This window comes from Bombina bombina, chromosome 8, assembly GCF_027579735.1.
Source record: "Bombina bombina isolate aBomBom1 chromosome 8, aBomBom1.pri, whole genome shotgun sequence".
Lineage (NCBI taxonomy): Eukaryota > Metazoa > Chordata > Amphibia > Anura > Bombinatoridae > Bombina > Bombina bombina.
Genome location: NC_069506.1, coordinates 182,572,364 through 182,585,184, shown reverse-complemented (window position 1 = coordinate 182,585,184; position 12,821 = coordinate 182,572,364). Strand labels below are relative to the sequence as shown.

General features: G+C 41.4%; 1 protein-coding gene across 1 annotated transcript in view; it reads left to right on the top strand.

Annotated features, from left to right (window-relative positions):
• SLC17A7 (solute carrier family 17 member 7) overlaps positions 1–12,821 on the top strand; it is a 140,651-nt gene that overhangs the window by 115,710 nt on the left and 12,120 nt on the right. The window contains exon 12 of the mRNA XM_053691050.1: positions 8,966–9,093. Within this exon, the coding sequence (XP_053547025.1) occupies positions 8,966–9,093 (128 nt within the window). The remainder of the gene's footprint in view (positions 1–8,965; positions 9,094–12,821) is intronic.

Genomic DNA, 12,821 nt, shown 5'->3' with positions numbered 1-12,821 from the left:
GGAGATGAAGAAATTAGATAATAGCTCCGGTCTCACTTGTTTGTAGCAGGTGCTGTTGAAAGAGGTATTGATTCCTGTAAAAGTTAAACGTAGATCCAAGTGGGAATTGTCTTTAAACTCAAACAATCCTGTTCTGTGGTTCTTGGAGGTAATCAGTGTAATATGGAGAGCCTGGAAAGTTTCTCCTGCAGAGAATAGGAACTTGAACTAGTGAGCTCAAACAATACTGAAGCAAGGAGGAAGGGGCGTGACCAGGTTAATATAAGCTTGGAATCTGAATGCAGTGAATCCTTAAAGGAACATAGGAGATGAGCGACAAGAAACCCTGACACCCTCGTGGAGGAGAAGTTTTGAAGTCCAGGAGATATCCCTGAGATATGATCTCCAACGCCCAGGGATCCTAGACATCTCTTGCCCAAGCCTGGGCGAAGAGAGAAAGTCTGCCCCCCACTAGATCCGTTTCCGGATAGGGGGCCCTCTCTTCATGCTGTCTTAGGGGCAGCAGCAGGTTTCTTGGCCTGCTTGCCCTTGTTCCAGGACTGGTTAACTTTCCAGCCCTGCCTGTAACGACCAACAGCTCCTTCCTGTTTTAGAGCGGAGGAAGTTGATGCTGCTCCTGCCTTGAAGTTACGAAAGGCACGAAAATTAGACTGTTTGGCCTTTGATTTGGCCCTGTCTTGAGGTAGAGCATGGCCCTTACCTCCCGTAATGTCAGCTATAATTTCTTTCAAGCCGGGCCCGAATAAGGTCTGCCCTTTGAAAGGAATATTAAGCAATTTAGATTTAGAAGTCACGTCAGCTGACCAGGATTTAAGCCATAGCGCTCTGCGCGCTTGGATGGCGAATCCGGAGTTCTTAGCCGTAAGTTTGGTTAAATGTACGACGGCATCAGAAACAAATGCGTTAGCTAGCTTAAGTGCTTTAAGCTTGTTCATAATTTCATCCAATGGAGCTGTGCGAATGGCCTCTTCCAGAGACTCAAACCAGAATGCCGCCGCAGCAGTGACAGGCGCAATGCATGCAAGGGGCTGTAAGATAAAACCTTGTTGAACAAACATTTTCTTAAGGTAACCCTCTAATTTCTTATCCATTGGATCTGAAAAGGCACAACTATCCTCCACCGGGATAGTGGTACGCTTAGCTAAAGTAGAAACTGCTCCCTCCACCTTAGGGACCGTCTGCCATAAGTCTCGTGTGGTGGCGTCTATAGGAAACATTTTCCTAAATATGGGAGGAGGGGAAAAAGGCACACCAGGTCTATCCCACTCCTTGCTAATAATCTCTGTAAGCCTTTTAGGTATAGGAAACACGTCAGTACACACCGGTACCGCATAGTATCTATCCAACCTACATAATTTTTCTGGAATTGCAACCGTGTTACAATCATTCAGAGCCGCTAATACCTCCCCTAGCAATATGCGGAGGTTCTCAAGCTTAAATTTAAAATTTGAAATCTCTGAATCCAGTCTCCCTGGATCAGATCCGTCACCCACAGAATGAAGCTCTCCGTCTTCATGTTCTGCAAACTGTGACGCAGTATCTGACATGGCTCTCACCTCATCCGCGCGCTCTGTCCTTAACCCAGAGCTATCGCGCTTGCCTCTTAATTCTGGCAATTTAGATAATACTTCTGTCATAACAGTAGCCATGTCTTGCAAAGTGATTTGTAAGGGCCTCCCTGATGTACTTGGCGCCACAAAATCACGCACCTCCTGAGCGGGAGGCGAAGGTACTGACACGTGAGGAGAGTTAGTCGGCATAACTTCCCCCTCGTTGTCTGGTGATAATTTCTTTACATGTAAAGATTGACTTTTATTTAAAGTAACATCAATGCAATTAGTACACAAATTTCTATTGGGCTCCACATTGGCCTTTAAACATAGTGAACAAAGAGATTCATCTGTGTCAGACATGTTTAAACAGACTAGCAATGAGACTAGCAAGCTTGGAAATACTTTTCTAAATAAATTTACAAGCAATATAAAAAACGCTACTGTGCCTTTAAGAAGCACAAAAAGCTGTCACAGTTGAAATAACAATGAACCAAAATAGTTATAGCAACCAATTTTTCACAGTAAATGTATTAAGTTAGCAAAGGATTGCACCCACCAGCAAATGGATGATTAACCCCTTAATACTCAAAAACGGATAACAATTTAATAATTAACGTTTTTATCACAGTCAAAACACACTGTCACAGGTCTGCTGTGACTGATTACCTCCCTCAAAATGAATTTTGAAGACCCCTGAGCTCTCTAGAGACGATCTGGATCATGGAGGATGAAGTAGACAGATTGTGACTGAATTTTTACTGCGCAAAAAAGCGCTAAAATAGGCCCCTCCCACTCATATTACAACAGTGGGGAAGCTCAGATAACTGTTTCTATGCAGAAAACAAAGATGGCCATGTGGTAAAAATCATGCCCCAATAAGTTTTATCACCAAGTACCTCACAAAAAACGATTAACATGCCAGTAAACGTTTTAAACATACATTTGAAAAGTTATGAAGTGTTATTAATAAGCCTGCTACCAGTCGCTTTTACTGCAGTTAAGGCTCATACATTATTTCAGTATTAACAGTATTTTCAGAGTCAATTCCATTCCTTAGAAAAATACATTCAGTGTACACACACTCATCAGCCTAATACCAGTCGCTATCACTGCATTTAAGGCTGAACTTACGTTACATTGGTATCAGCAGTATTTTCTCAGTCAATTCCATTCCTCAGAAAAATAATTTACTGCACATACCTCATTTGCAGGGGGGCCCTGCATGCTATTCCCCTTTTCTGAAGTTGCCTCACTCCTCAGATGAGAACAGCCAGTGGATCTTAGTTACGTCTGCTAAGATCATAGAAAATGCAGGCAGATTCTTCTTCTAATGCTGCCTGAGAACAAACAGCACACTCCGGTGCCATTTAAAATAACAAACTTTTGATTGAAGAAATAAACTAAGTTAAAAAACACCACAGACCTCTCACAGCGACCTATCTTTAGTTAGGCTGCAAGAGAATGACTGAATATGACATGTGAGGGGAGGAGCTACATAGCAGCTCTGCTTGGGTGATCCTCTTGCAGCTTCCTGTTAGGAAGAGATATATTCCATAAGTAATGGATGACCCGTGGACTGACTACACTTAACAAGAGAAAAAAGTATCTAAACTATGTTTTCATGTACAGAAATCTACAAATAATAAAGCAGATACACTTTAATTCCTTGCCACAACTCTCACTTGTAGCATATAATCATCAGATGTGAAGCAGTTTTGTTTCCACATTTGACTAGACATTGATTTATAAATTATATTCCACAATCTTATGCTATTGGTAGTTCCGCAGAGAACTTTCTCTAAATGATTTCTCTCTTCATACAGAAAGAGTTAAGAAAAGTTAAACGGGGTATTGGTCATGGCCCATGACTCATGGGCCAAGATTGTGTTTATACCAACATCTCACTGTCCATGAAATTGGCCTTCAACAAAGCAATTGATCCTTAGGCCTCTAGTAATGAAAGTCTGGCAGACCTGATCCGCCAGACTTCGCTGAATACGACGAGCAATACGCTTGCCGTATTCATCATTGCACCAGCAGCTCACAAGAGCTGCTGGTGCAACGCCGCCACCTGCAGATTCGCGGCCAATAGGCCGCCAGCAGGGGGTTGTCAATCAACCCGATCGTACTCGATCGGGTTGAATTGTGGCAATGTCTGTCCGCCTGCTCAGAGCAGGCGGACAGGTTATGGAGCAGCAGTCTTTGTGACCGCTGCTTCATAACTGCTGTTTCTGGCGAGTCTGACTCGCCAGAAACACGGGGCATCAAGCTCCATACGGAGCTTGATACATATGCCCCTTAGTCTTGATGACAGGTCAGCAGACACGTTGTAGCATTTAGGGTAAGGGCTATGAATAGTGGTTAGGATTAATCTCCTGACATCTAAAGGTTAGCAGGAATTTTCACTCCAGCATTAATGTTGCTCAAGTGACATTGCTGCAACTACATTATGTAAATGGTAAAAATGTGACCACAGAAATAACATAGCTGCTACATTGTGGCAGTTGAAGTATCTTACTCTAACATTTTTATTGTCGGTTTAAAGAGCACTATGCATTTGTTTATGAATATAAGGGGGGCATGACTGGGGCTAGGAATTCATTAGTAGCTGTTATAGGGGTCCTGGGCTCCCTAACTCAATTAGCATGGAAAACACATTACTAGCCAGCTTTATGTATAAAGAGAAGTGACAACTAATAAACTGGTTTGTTTTTGTTTCTCTCAATTCTGTCTAATATTTAAGGTTTCAATGTAAATGGCCTCTGTCAGGTAAATTTTCATCTCTACAGAATCTATAAGAGTCCCTAGAAAGGGAACCCTTGTAAGTGGTAATAGAGAACTCTTTTCCACGTTCACCTTCCACCCATGCGACCTCAGAAATGCCAGAACTATCTCTGTATGAGACTTGGCAGTTTGAAAACTTGACGCTTGTATCAGAATGTCGTCTAGGTACGGAGTCACCGCTATGCCTCGCGGTCTTAGTACCGCCAGAAGTGAGCCCAGAACTTTTGTAAAGATTCTTGGAGCTGTAGCTAATCCGAAGGGAAGAGCTACAAACTGGTAATGCCTGTCTAGGAAAGCAAATCTTAGGTACCAATAATGATCCTTGTGAATCGGTATGTGAAGGAAGGCATCCTTTAAGTCCACTGTGGTCATGTACTGACCCTCTTGGATCATGGGAAGGATGGTTCGAATAGTTTCCATTTTGAATGATGGAACTCTTAGGAATTTGTTTAGGATTTTTAAGTCCAAGATTGGTCTGAAGATTCCCTCTTTCTTGGGAACCACAAATAGATTTGAATAGAATCCTTGCCCGTGTTCTGTCCGCTGAACTGGGCGGATCACCCCCATTAGTAAGAGGTCTTGTACACAGCGTAGAAACGCCTCTTTCTTTATTTGGTTTGCTGATAACCTTGAAAGATGAAATCTCCCTCGTGGAGGAGAAGTTTTGAAGTCCAGGAGATATCCCTGAGATATGATCTCCAACGCCCAGGGATCCTAGACATCTCTTGCCCAAGCCTGGGCGAAGAGAGAAAGTCTGCCCCCACTAGATCCGTTTCCGGATAGGGGGCCCTCTCTTCATGCTGTCTTAGGGGCAGCAGCAGGTTTCTTGGCCTGCTTGCCCTTGTTCCAGGACTGGTTAACTTTCCAGCCCTGCCTGTAACGACCAACAGCTCCTTCCTGTTTTAGAGCGGAGGAAGTTGATGCTGCTCCTGCCTTGAAGTTACGAAAGGCACGAAAATTAGACTGTTTGGCCTTTGATTTGGCCCTGTCTTGAGGTAGAGCATGGCCCTTACCTCCCGTAATGTCAGCTATAATTTCTTTCAAGCCGGGCCCGAATAAGGTCTGCCCTTTGAAAGGAATATTAAGCAATTTAGATTTAGAAGTCACGTCAGCTGACCAGGATTTAAGCCATAGCGCTCTGCGCGCTTGGATGGCGAATCCGGAGTTCTTAGCCGTAAGTTTGGTTAAATGTACGACGGCATCAGAAACAAATGCGTTAGCTAGCTTAAGTGCTTTAAGCTTGTTCATAATTTCATCCAATGGAGCTGTGCGAATGGCCTCTTCCAGAGACTCAAACCAGAATGCCGCGGCAGCAGTGACAGGCGCAATGCATGCAAGGGGCTGTAAGATAAAACCTTGTTGAACAAACATTTTCTTAAGGTAACCCTCTAATTTCTTATCCATTGGATCTGAAAAGGCACAACTATCCTCCACCGGGATAGTGGTACGCTTAGCTAAAGTAGAAACTGCTCCCTCCACCTTAGGGACCGTCTGCCATAAGTCTCGTGTGGTGGCGTCTATAGGAAACATTTTCCTAAATATGGGAGGAGGGGAAAAAGGCACACCAGGTCTATCCCACTCCTTGCTAATAATCTCTGTAAGCCTTTTAGGTATAGGAAACACGTCAGTACACACCGGTACCGCATAGTATCTATCCAACCTACATAATTTTTCTGGAATTGCAACCGTGTTACAATCATTCAGAGCCGCTAATACCTCCCCTAGCAATATGCGGAGGTTCTCAAGCTTAAATTTAAAATTTGAAATCTCTGAATCCAGTCTCCCTGGATCAGATCCGTCACCCACAGAATGAAGCTCTCCGTCTTCATGTTCTGCAAACTGTGACGCAGTATCTGACATGGCTCTCACCTCATCCGCGCGCTCTGTCCTTAACCCAGAGCTATCGCGCTTGCCTCTTAATTCTGGCAATTTAGATAATACTTCTGTCATAACAGTAGCCATGTCTTGCAAAGTGATTTGTAAGGACCTCCCTGATGTACTTGGCGCCACAAAATCACGCACCTCCTGAGCGGGAGGCGAAGGTACTGACACGTGAGGAGAGTTAGTCGGCATAACTTCCCCCTCGTTGTCTGGTGATAATTTCTTTACATGTAAAGATTGACTTTTATTTAAAGTAACATCAATGCAATTAGTACACAAATTTCTATTGGGCTCCACATTGGCCTTTAAACATAGTGAACAAAGAGATTCATCTGTGTCAGACATGTTTAAACAGACTAGCAATGAGACTAGCAAGCTTGGAAATACTTTTCTAAATAAATTTACAAGCAATATAAAAAACGCTACTGTGCCTTTAAGAAGCACAAAAAGCTGTCACAGTTGAAATAACAATGAACCAAAATAGTTATAGCAACCAATTTTTCACAGTAAATGTATTAAGTTAGCAAAGGATTGCACCCACCAGCAAATGGATGATTAACCCCTTAATACTCAAAAACGGATAACAATTTAATAATTAACGTTTTTATCACAGTCAAAACACACTGTCACAGGTCTGCTGTGACTGATTACCTCCCTCAAAATGAATTTTGAAGACCCCTGAGCTCTCTAGAGACGATCTGGATCATGGAGGATGAAGTAGACAGATTGTGACTGAATTTTTACTGCGCAAAAAAGCGCTAAAATAGGCCCCTCCCACTCATATTACAACAGTGGGGAAGCTCAGATAACTGTTTCTATGCAGAAAACAAAGATGGCCATGTGGTAAAAATCATGCCCCAATAAGTTTTATCACCAAGTACCTCACAAAAAACGATTAACATGCCAGTAAACGTTTTAAACATACATTTGAAAAGTTATGAAGTGTTATTAATAAGCCTGCTACCAGTCGCTTTTACTGCAGTTAAGGCTCATACATTATTTCAGTATTAACAGTATTTTCAGAGTCAATTCCATTCCTTAGAAAAATACATTCAGTGTACACACACTCATCAGCCTAATACCAGTCGCTATCACTGCATTTAAGGCTGAACTTACGTTACATTGGTATCAGCAGTATTTTCTCAGTCAATTCCATTCCTCAGAAAAATAATTTACTGCACATACCTCATTTGCAGGGGGGCCCTGCATGCTATTCCCCTTTTCTGAAGTTGCCTCACTCCTCAGATGAGAACAGCCAGTGGATCTTAGTTACGTCTGCTAAGATCATAGAAAACGCAGGCAGATTCTTCTTCTAATGCTGCCTGAGAACAAACAGCACACTCCGGTGCCATTTAAAATAACAAACTTTTGATTGAAGAAATAAACTAAGTTAAAAAACACCACAGACCTCTCACAGCGACCTATCTTTAGTTAGGCTGCAAGAGAATGACTGAATATGACATGTGAGGGGAGGAGCTACATAGCAGCTCTGCTTGGGTGATCCTCTTGCAGCTTCCTGTTAGGAAGAGATATATTCCATAAGTAATGGATGACCCGTGGACTGACTACACTTAACAAGAGAAAAAAGTATCTAAACTATGTTTTCATGTACAGAAATCTACAAATAATAAAGCAGATACACTTTAATTCCTTGCCACAACTCTCACTTGTAGCATATAATCATCAGATGTGAAGCAGTTTTGTTTCCACATTTGACTAGACATTGATTTATAAATTATATTCCACAATCTTATGCTATTGGTAGTTCCGCAGAGAACTTTCTCTAAATGATTTCTCTCTTCATACAGAAAGAGTTAAGAAAAGTTAAACGGGGTATTGGTCATGGCCCATGACTCATGGGCCAAGATTGTGTTTATACCAACATCTCACTGTCCATGAAATTGGCCTTCAACAAAGCAATTGATCCTTAGGCCTCTAGTAATGAAAGTCTGGCAGACCTGATCCGCCAGTGCGGATCAGGTCCGCCAGACTTCGCTGAATACGACGAGCAATACGCTTGCCGTATTCATCATTGCACCAGCAGCTCACAAGAGCTGCTGGTGCAACGCCGCCCCCTGCAGACTCGCGGCCAATAGGCCGCCAGCAGGGGGTTGTCAATCAACCCGATCGTACTCGATCGGGTTGAATTGTGGCAATGTCTGTCCGCCTGCTCAGAGCAGGCGGACAGGTTATGGAGCAGCAGTCTTTGTGACCGCTGCTTCATAACTGCTGTTTCTGGCGAGTCTGACTCGCCAGAAACACGGGGCATCAAGCTCCATACGGAGCTTGATACATATGCCCCTTAGTCTTGATGACAGGTCAGCAGACACGTTGTAGCATTTAGGGTAAGGGCTATGAATAGTGGTTAGGATTAATCTCCTGACATCTAAAGGTTAGCAGGAATTTTCACTCCAGCATTAATGTTGCTCAAGTGACATTGCTGCAACTACATTATGTAAATGGTAAAAATGTGACCACAGAAATAACATAGCTGCTACATTGTGGCAGTTGAAGTATCTTACTCTAACATTTTTATTGTCGGTTTAAAGAGCACTATGCATTTGTTTATGAATATAAGGGGGGCATGACTGGGGCTAGGAATTCATTAGTAGCTGTTATAGGGGTCCTGGGCTCCCTAACTCAATTAGCATGGAAAACACATTACTAGCCAGCTTTATGTATAAAGAGAAGTGACAACTAATAAACTGGTTTGTTTTTGTTTCTCTCAATTCTGTCTAATATTTAAGGTTTCAATGTAAATCATCTGGATATTGCACCCCGTTATGCCAGTATTCTCATGGGAATTTCCAATGGAGTAGGAACTCTATCAGGAATGGTTTGCCCTTTGATCGTAGGAGCCATGACAAAGCACAAGGTAACAGCATCTTCCATGGTATTTCATATTATTTAATAAACCAGTGTAAGCTTCATAAAATGATTCTTAATAGTCAATTATGAAACATTTGATTTTATTAATTCTTAAAGAGGCATTGTGCTGAAAAATGTTATTCCCTCTATGCGTTTGTAATTATCCATTTAACTCACTGGAGCTGTTAAATAATTAGCAAATATGTCATTTACTTTTATTTTGCCATTTGAAATAGCTGCTTTTGTCTGTTGTAACCACAACCTTCAATAAAGTATGAATGCTGCAAAACTGTCTACGGAAAAGTTATGTAAGCAAAATGCAACATCAGAAATCAACCTCCCATTGTTGATGGGATAGACAAGCACTGCTGTTTTCAGTTGCTCTCTCTAAGGCCCCAATTCTAAAAAGCTCTCTGGGCTGGTGAGATTCTGTAATGGAATTATATAAAGCCACTTTTTACCCTGAAAACAGGGTGTCTCGATAAGGGGCATATACTGCATTTTTGTATGGGAGGGAGATGCATACATTACTAAAGTGCACAATAAAATTTGTAATTTAAAAATCTCTCACAAAATGAATAATTGAGCCAATCATACAAAAATATGTAGCACAAATTGTATTTTTAAGGTGCATCAAAAATTGTAACAAAATTGTTCACAAAAAATTGTATTTTATCAAAAACGTTAAATTTGTATCAGCTAGATTACGAGTTGTGCATTCATCTTTTAACGCTGAAAATATGGTAATTTCAGTGTTAAAACAGCACCGCAGTCATTATAAGTCTTGTCGGTAAGCCTTTTAGCCTGTAACACAACGTCAGTCCCGCATTCATAAAAATTAAGTTTTTTCATGGGATTCCCATAGCGATGCCATTAAGAGTTTTGCGGTGAGGCTAAAAAAAACGGCTTTAGAGCCTAAAACAACAAGATCCGTAACGCCATCTAAAAGCAGTAGTTATGAGTTTTACGCTACAAATCTGTAACATAAAACTCATAACTAAACTGCTACAAAGTACACTAAACACCCATAAACTATCTATTGACGCCTAAACCGAGGCCCTCCCGCTTCGCAAACACTATAATACATTTATTAACCCCTAATCTGCCCTTTCAAGGGCCCCTAATCTGCCGCTCCCGACATCGTCGCCACTATAATAAACTTATTAACCCCTAAACCGCCGCCCTCCCACATCGCAAACACTATTTAAATATTATTAAGCCCTAATCTGCCATCCGCCCACATCGCCCCCACTGTACTAAAGTTATTAACCCCTAAACTGCCACCCACCCGCATCGCAAACACTATTTAAATATTATTAACCCCTAATCTGCCGTCCGCCCACATCGCCCCCACTATACTAAAGTTATTAAGCCCTACCACGCCGCCACTATAATAAACCTATTAACCCCTAAACCACAAGCCCCCCACAACAAAATAAACTAAACTTAACTATTAACCCCTAAACTGAAAGCCCCCCACATTGCAATAAACTAATTTAAACTATTCACCCCAAAACGTAACACCCCCCTAACTTTATATTAAAATTACAATTTCCCTATCTTAAATTAAATTAAAATTTACCTGTCAAATTAAAAAAACTAAGTGTAAACTAACAATTAAACTAATATAACTAATATTAAACTAACTACCAAATAAATAAAACTAAAATTAAAAAAATCCTAACACTACTCTAAAAATGATAAAGAGACCCATTTATCAAGCTCCGAATGGAGCTTGAGGGCCCGTGTTTCTAAAGACCGCTGCTCCATAACCCTGTCCGCCTGCTCTGAGCAGGCGGACAGAGATCGCCACAATTAAACCCGATCGAGTAAGATCTGGTTGATTGACACCCCCTGCTGGCGGCCAATTGGCAGCGAGTCTGCAGGGGGGGGGCATTGCACCAGCAGCTCACAAGAGCTGCTGGTGCAATGCTGAATACGGAGAACGTATTGCTCTCCGCATTCAGCGATGTTTGTCGGACCTGATCCGCACTGTCGGATCAGGTCTGACAGACATTTGATAAATATGCCTCAAAGTATCTAATTACAACAAAAAAAAATACAAAAGATAACAAACACTAAATTACGGAAAATAACAAATGAAATTATCACAAAAAAAGAATTACGCCTAATCTAATAGCCCTATCAAAAGAAAAAGCCCACCCAAAAACAAAACAAAAACCCTAGCCTACAATGAACTACCAATAGCCCTTTAAAGGGCTTTTTGTGGGGCATTGCCCTAAAGATATCAGCTCTTTTCCCTGAAAATCCCTCTAATTCTATTGGATGATGAATCAGCCAATAGAATGAGAGATGCTTAAATTCTATTGGCTGATTTGAACAGCCAATAGGATTTTAGCAGCTCTAATTCCTATTGGCTGACTCAAATCTTTCAGCCAATAGGAATGCAAGGGACGCTATCTTGAATCGTGTACCTTGCATTGAAGATTCAGTGTACGGTGGCGACATATGAAGAGGATGCTCTGCGCCGGATGTCTTAAGGATGGACCTGCTCCGCACCGTCGGGATCAAGATAGAAGATGCCGCCTGGATGAAAATTGAAGAGGCTGCCTGGATGAAGACTTCTCGCCACTTGGATGAGGACTTTGCCACCGGTATGAAGATTGAAGAGGCCGTCTGGATGGAAGACTTCTTGCCGCCTGGATGAGGACTTCTCTGCCGGGATGAAGATCGTTCAAGCGGGACTTAAAAAACTTTAAGTGGATCGTCGGGGGTTAGTGTTAGGTTTTTTAAGGTTTTTTTGGTGGGTTTTATTTTTAGATTAGGGTTTGGGCAGAAAAAGAGCTAAATGCCCTTTTAAGGGCAATGCCCATACAAATACCCTTTTCAGGGCAATGGGTAGCTTAGGTTTTTTAGATAGTTTTTTTTATTTTGGGGGTTTTGGGGGGTGGGGGTTTGTTATGTTAGTGGGTATTTGTATTTTTGTTTCACAAAAAGTGCTGGTATCTTTAGGGCAATGCCCTACAAAAGGCCCTTTTAAGGGCCATTGGTAGTTTATTCTAGATTAGGTTTTTTATTTTGGGGTGTTTTTTTAATGGGTATTAGAATAGGAATAATTTTTTATTATTTTTGATAATTTGTTTATTTGTGTAATGTATTTTTTTAGGGGGTGTTTTTTTTGTAGCAAAAGAGCTGTTTAACTTAGGGCAATGCCCTACAAAAGTCCCTTTTAAGGGCCCTCCGTAGTTTGGGGGGGGTTTGTATACTGTTAGCAGGTGTTTGTTTTAGTAGCAAAAGAGCTGTTTAACTTAGGGCAATGCCCTACAAAAGGCCCTTTTAAGGGCCACCCAAAAGGCCCTTTCAAGGGCCCTTGGTAGTTTGGGGGGTGGGGGTGTATATACTGTTAGGGGGCGTTTGTTTGTTTTTGTAGCAAAAGAGCTGTATAACTTAGGGCAATGCCCTACAAAAGGCCCTTTTAAGACCCCCAAAAGGCCCTTTTAAGGGCCCTTGGTAGTTTATTCTAGATTAGGCTTTTTTTTGGATTATTTCATTTTTTTTATTTTTGTAATGGTATTTTTTTATTTTTTGCAATTTTAGGTTTTAGAGTAAGGTAGCTTAGGTTTTATTTCACAGGTAATTTTGTATTTATTTTAACTATGTAGTTAGTAAATAGTTAAAAACTATTTGCTAACTAGTCTACCTAGTTAAAATAAATACAAACTTACCTGTGAAATAAAAATAAAACCTTGGGTAGCTACAATATAACAATAATTA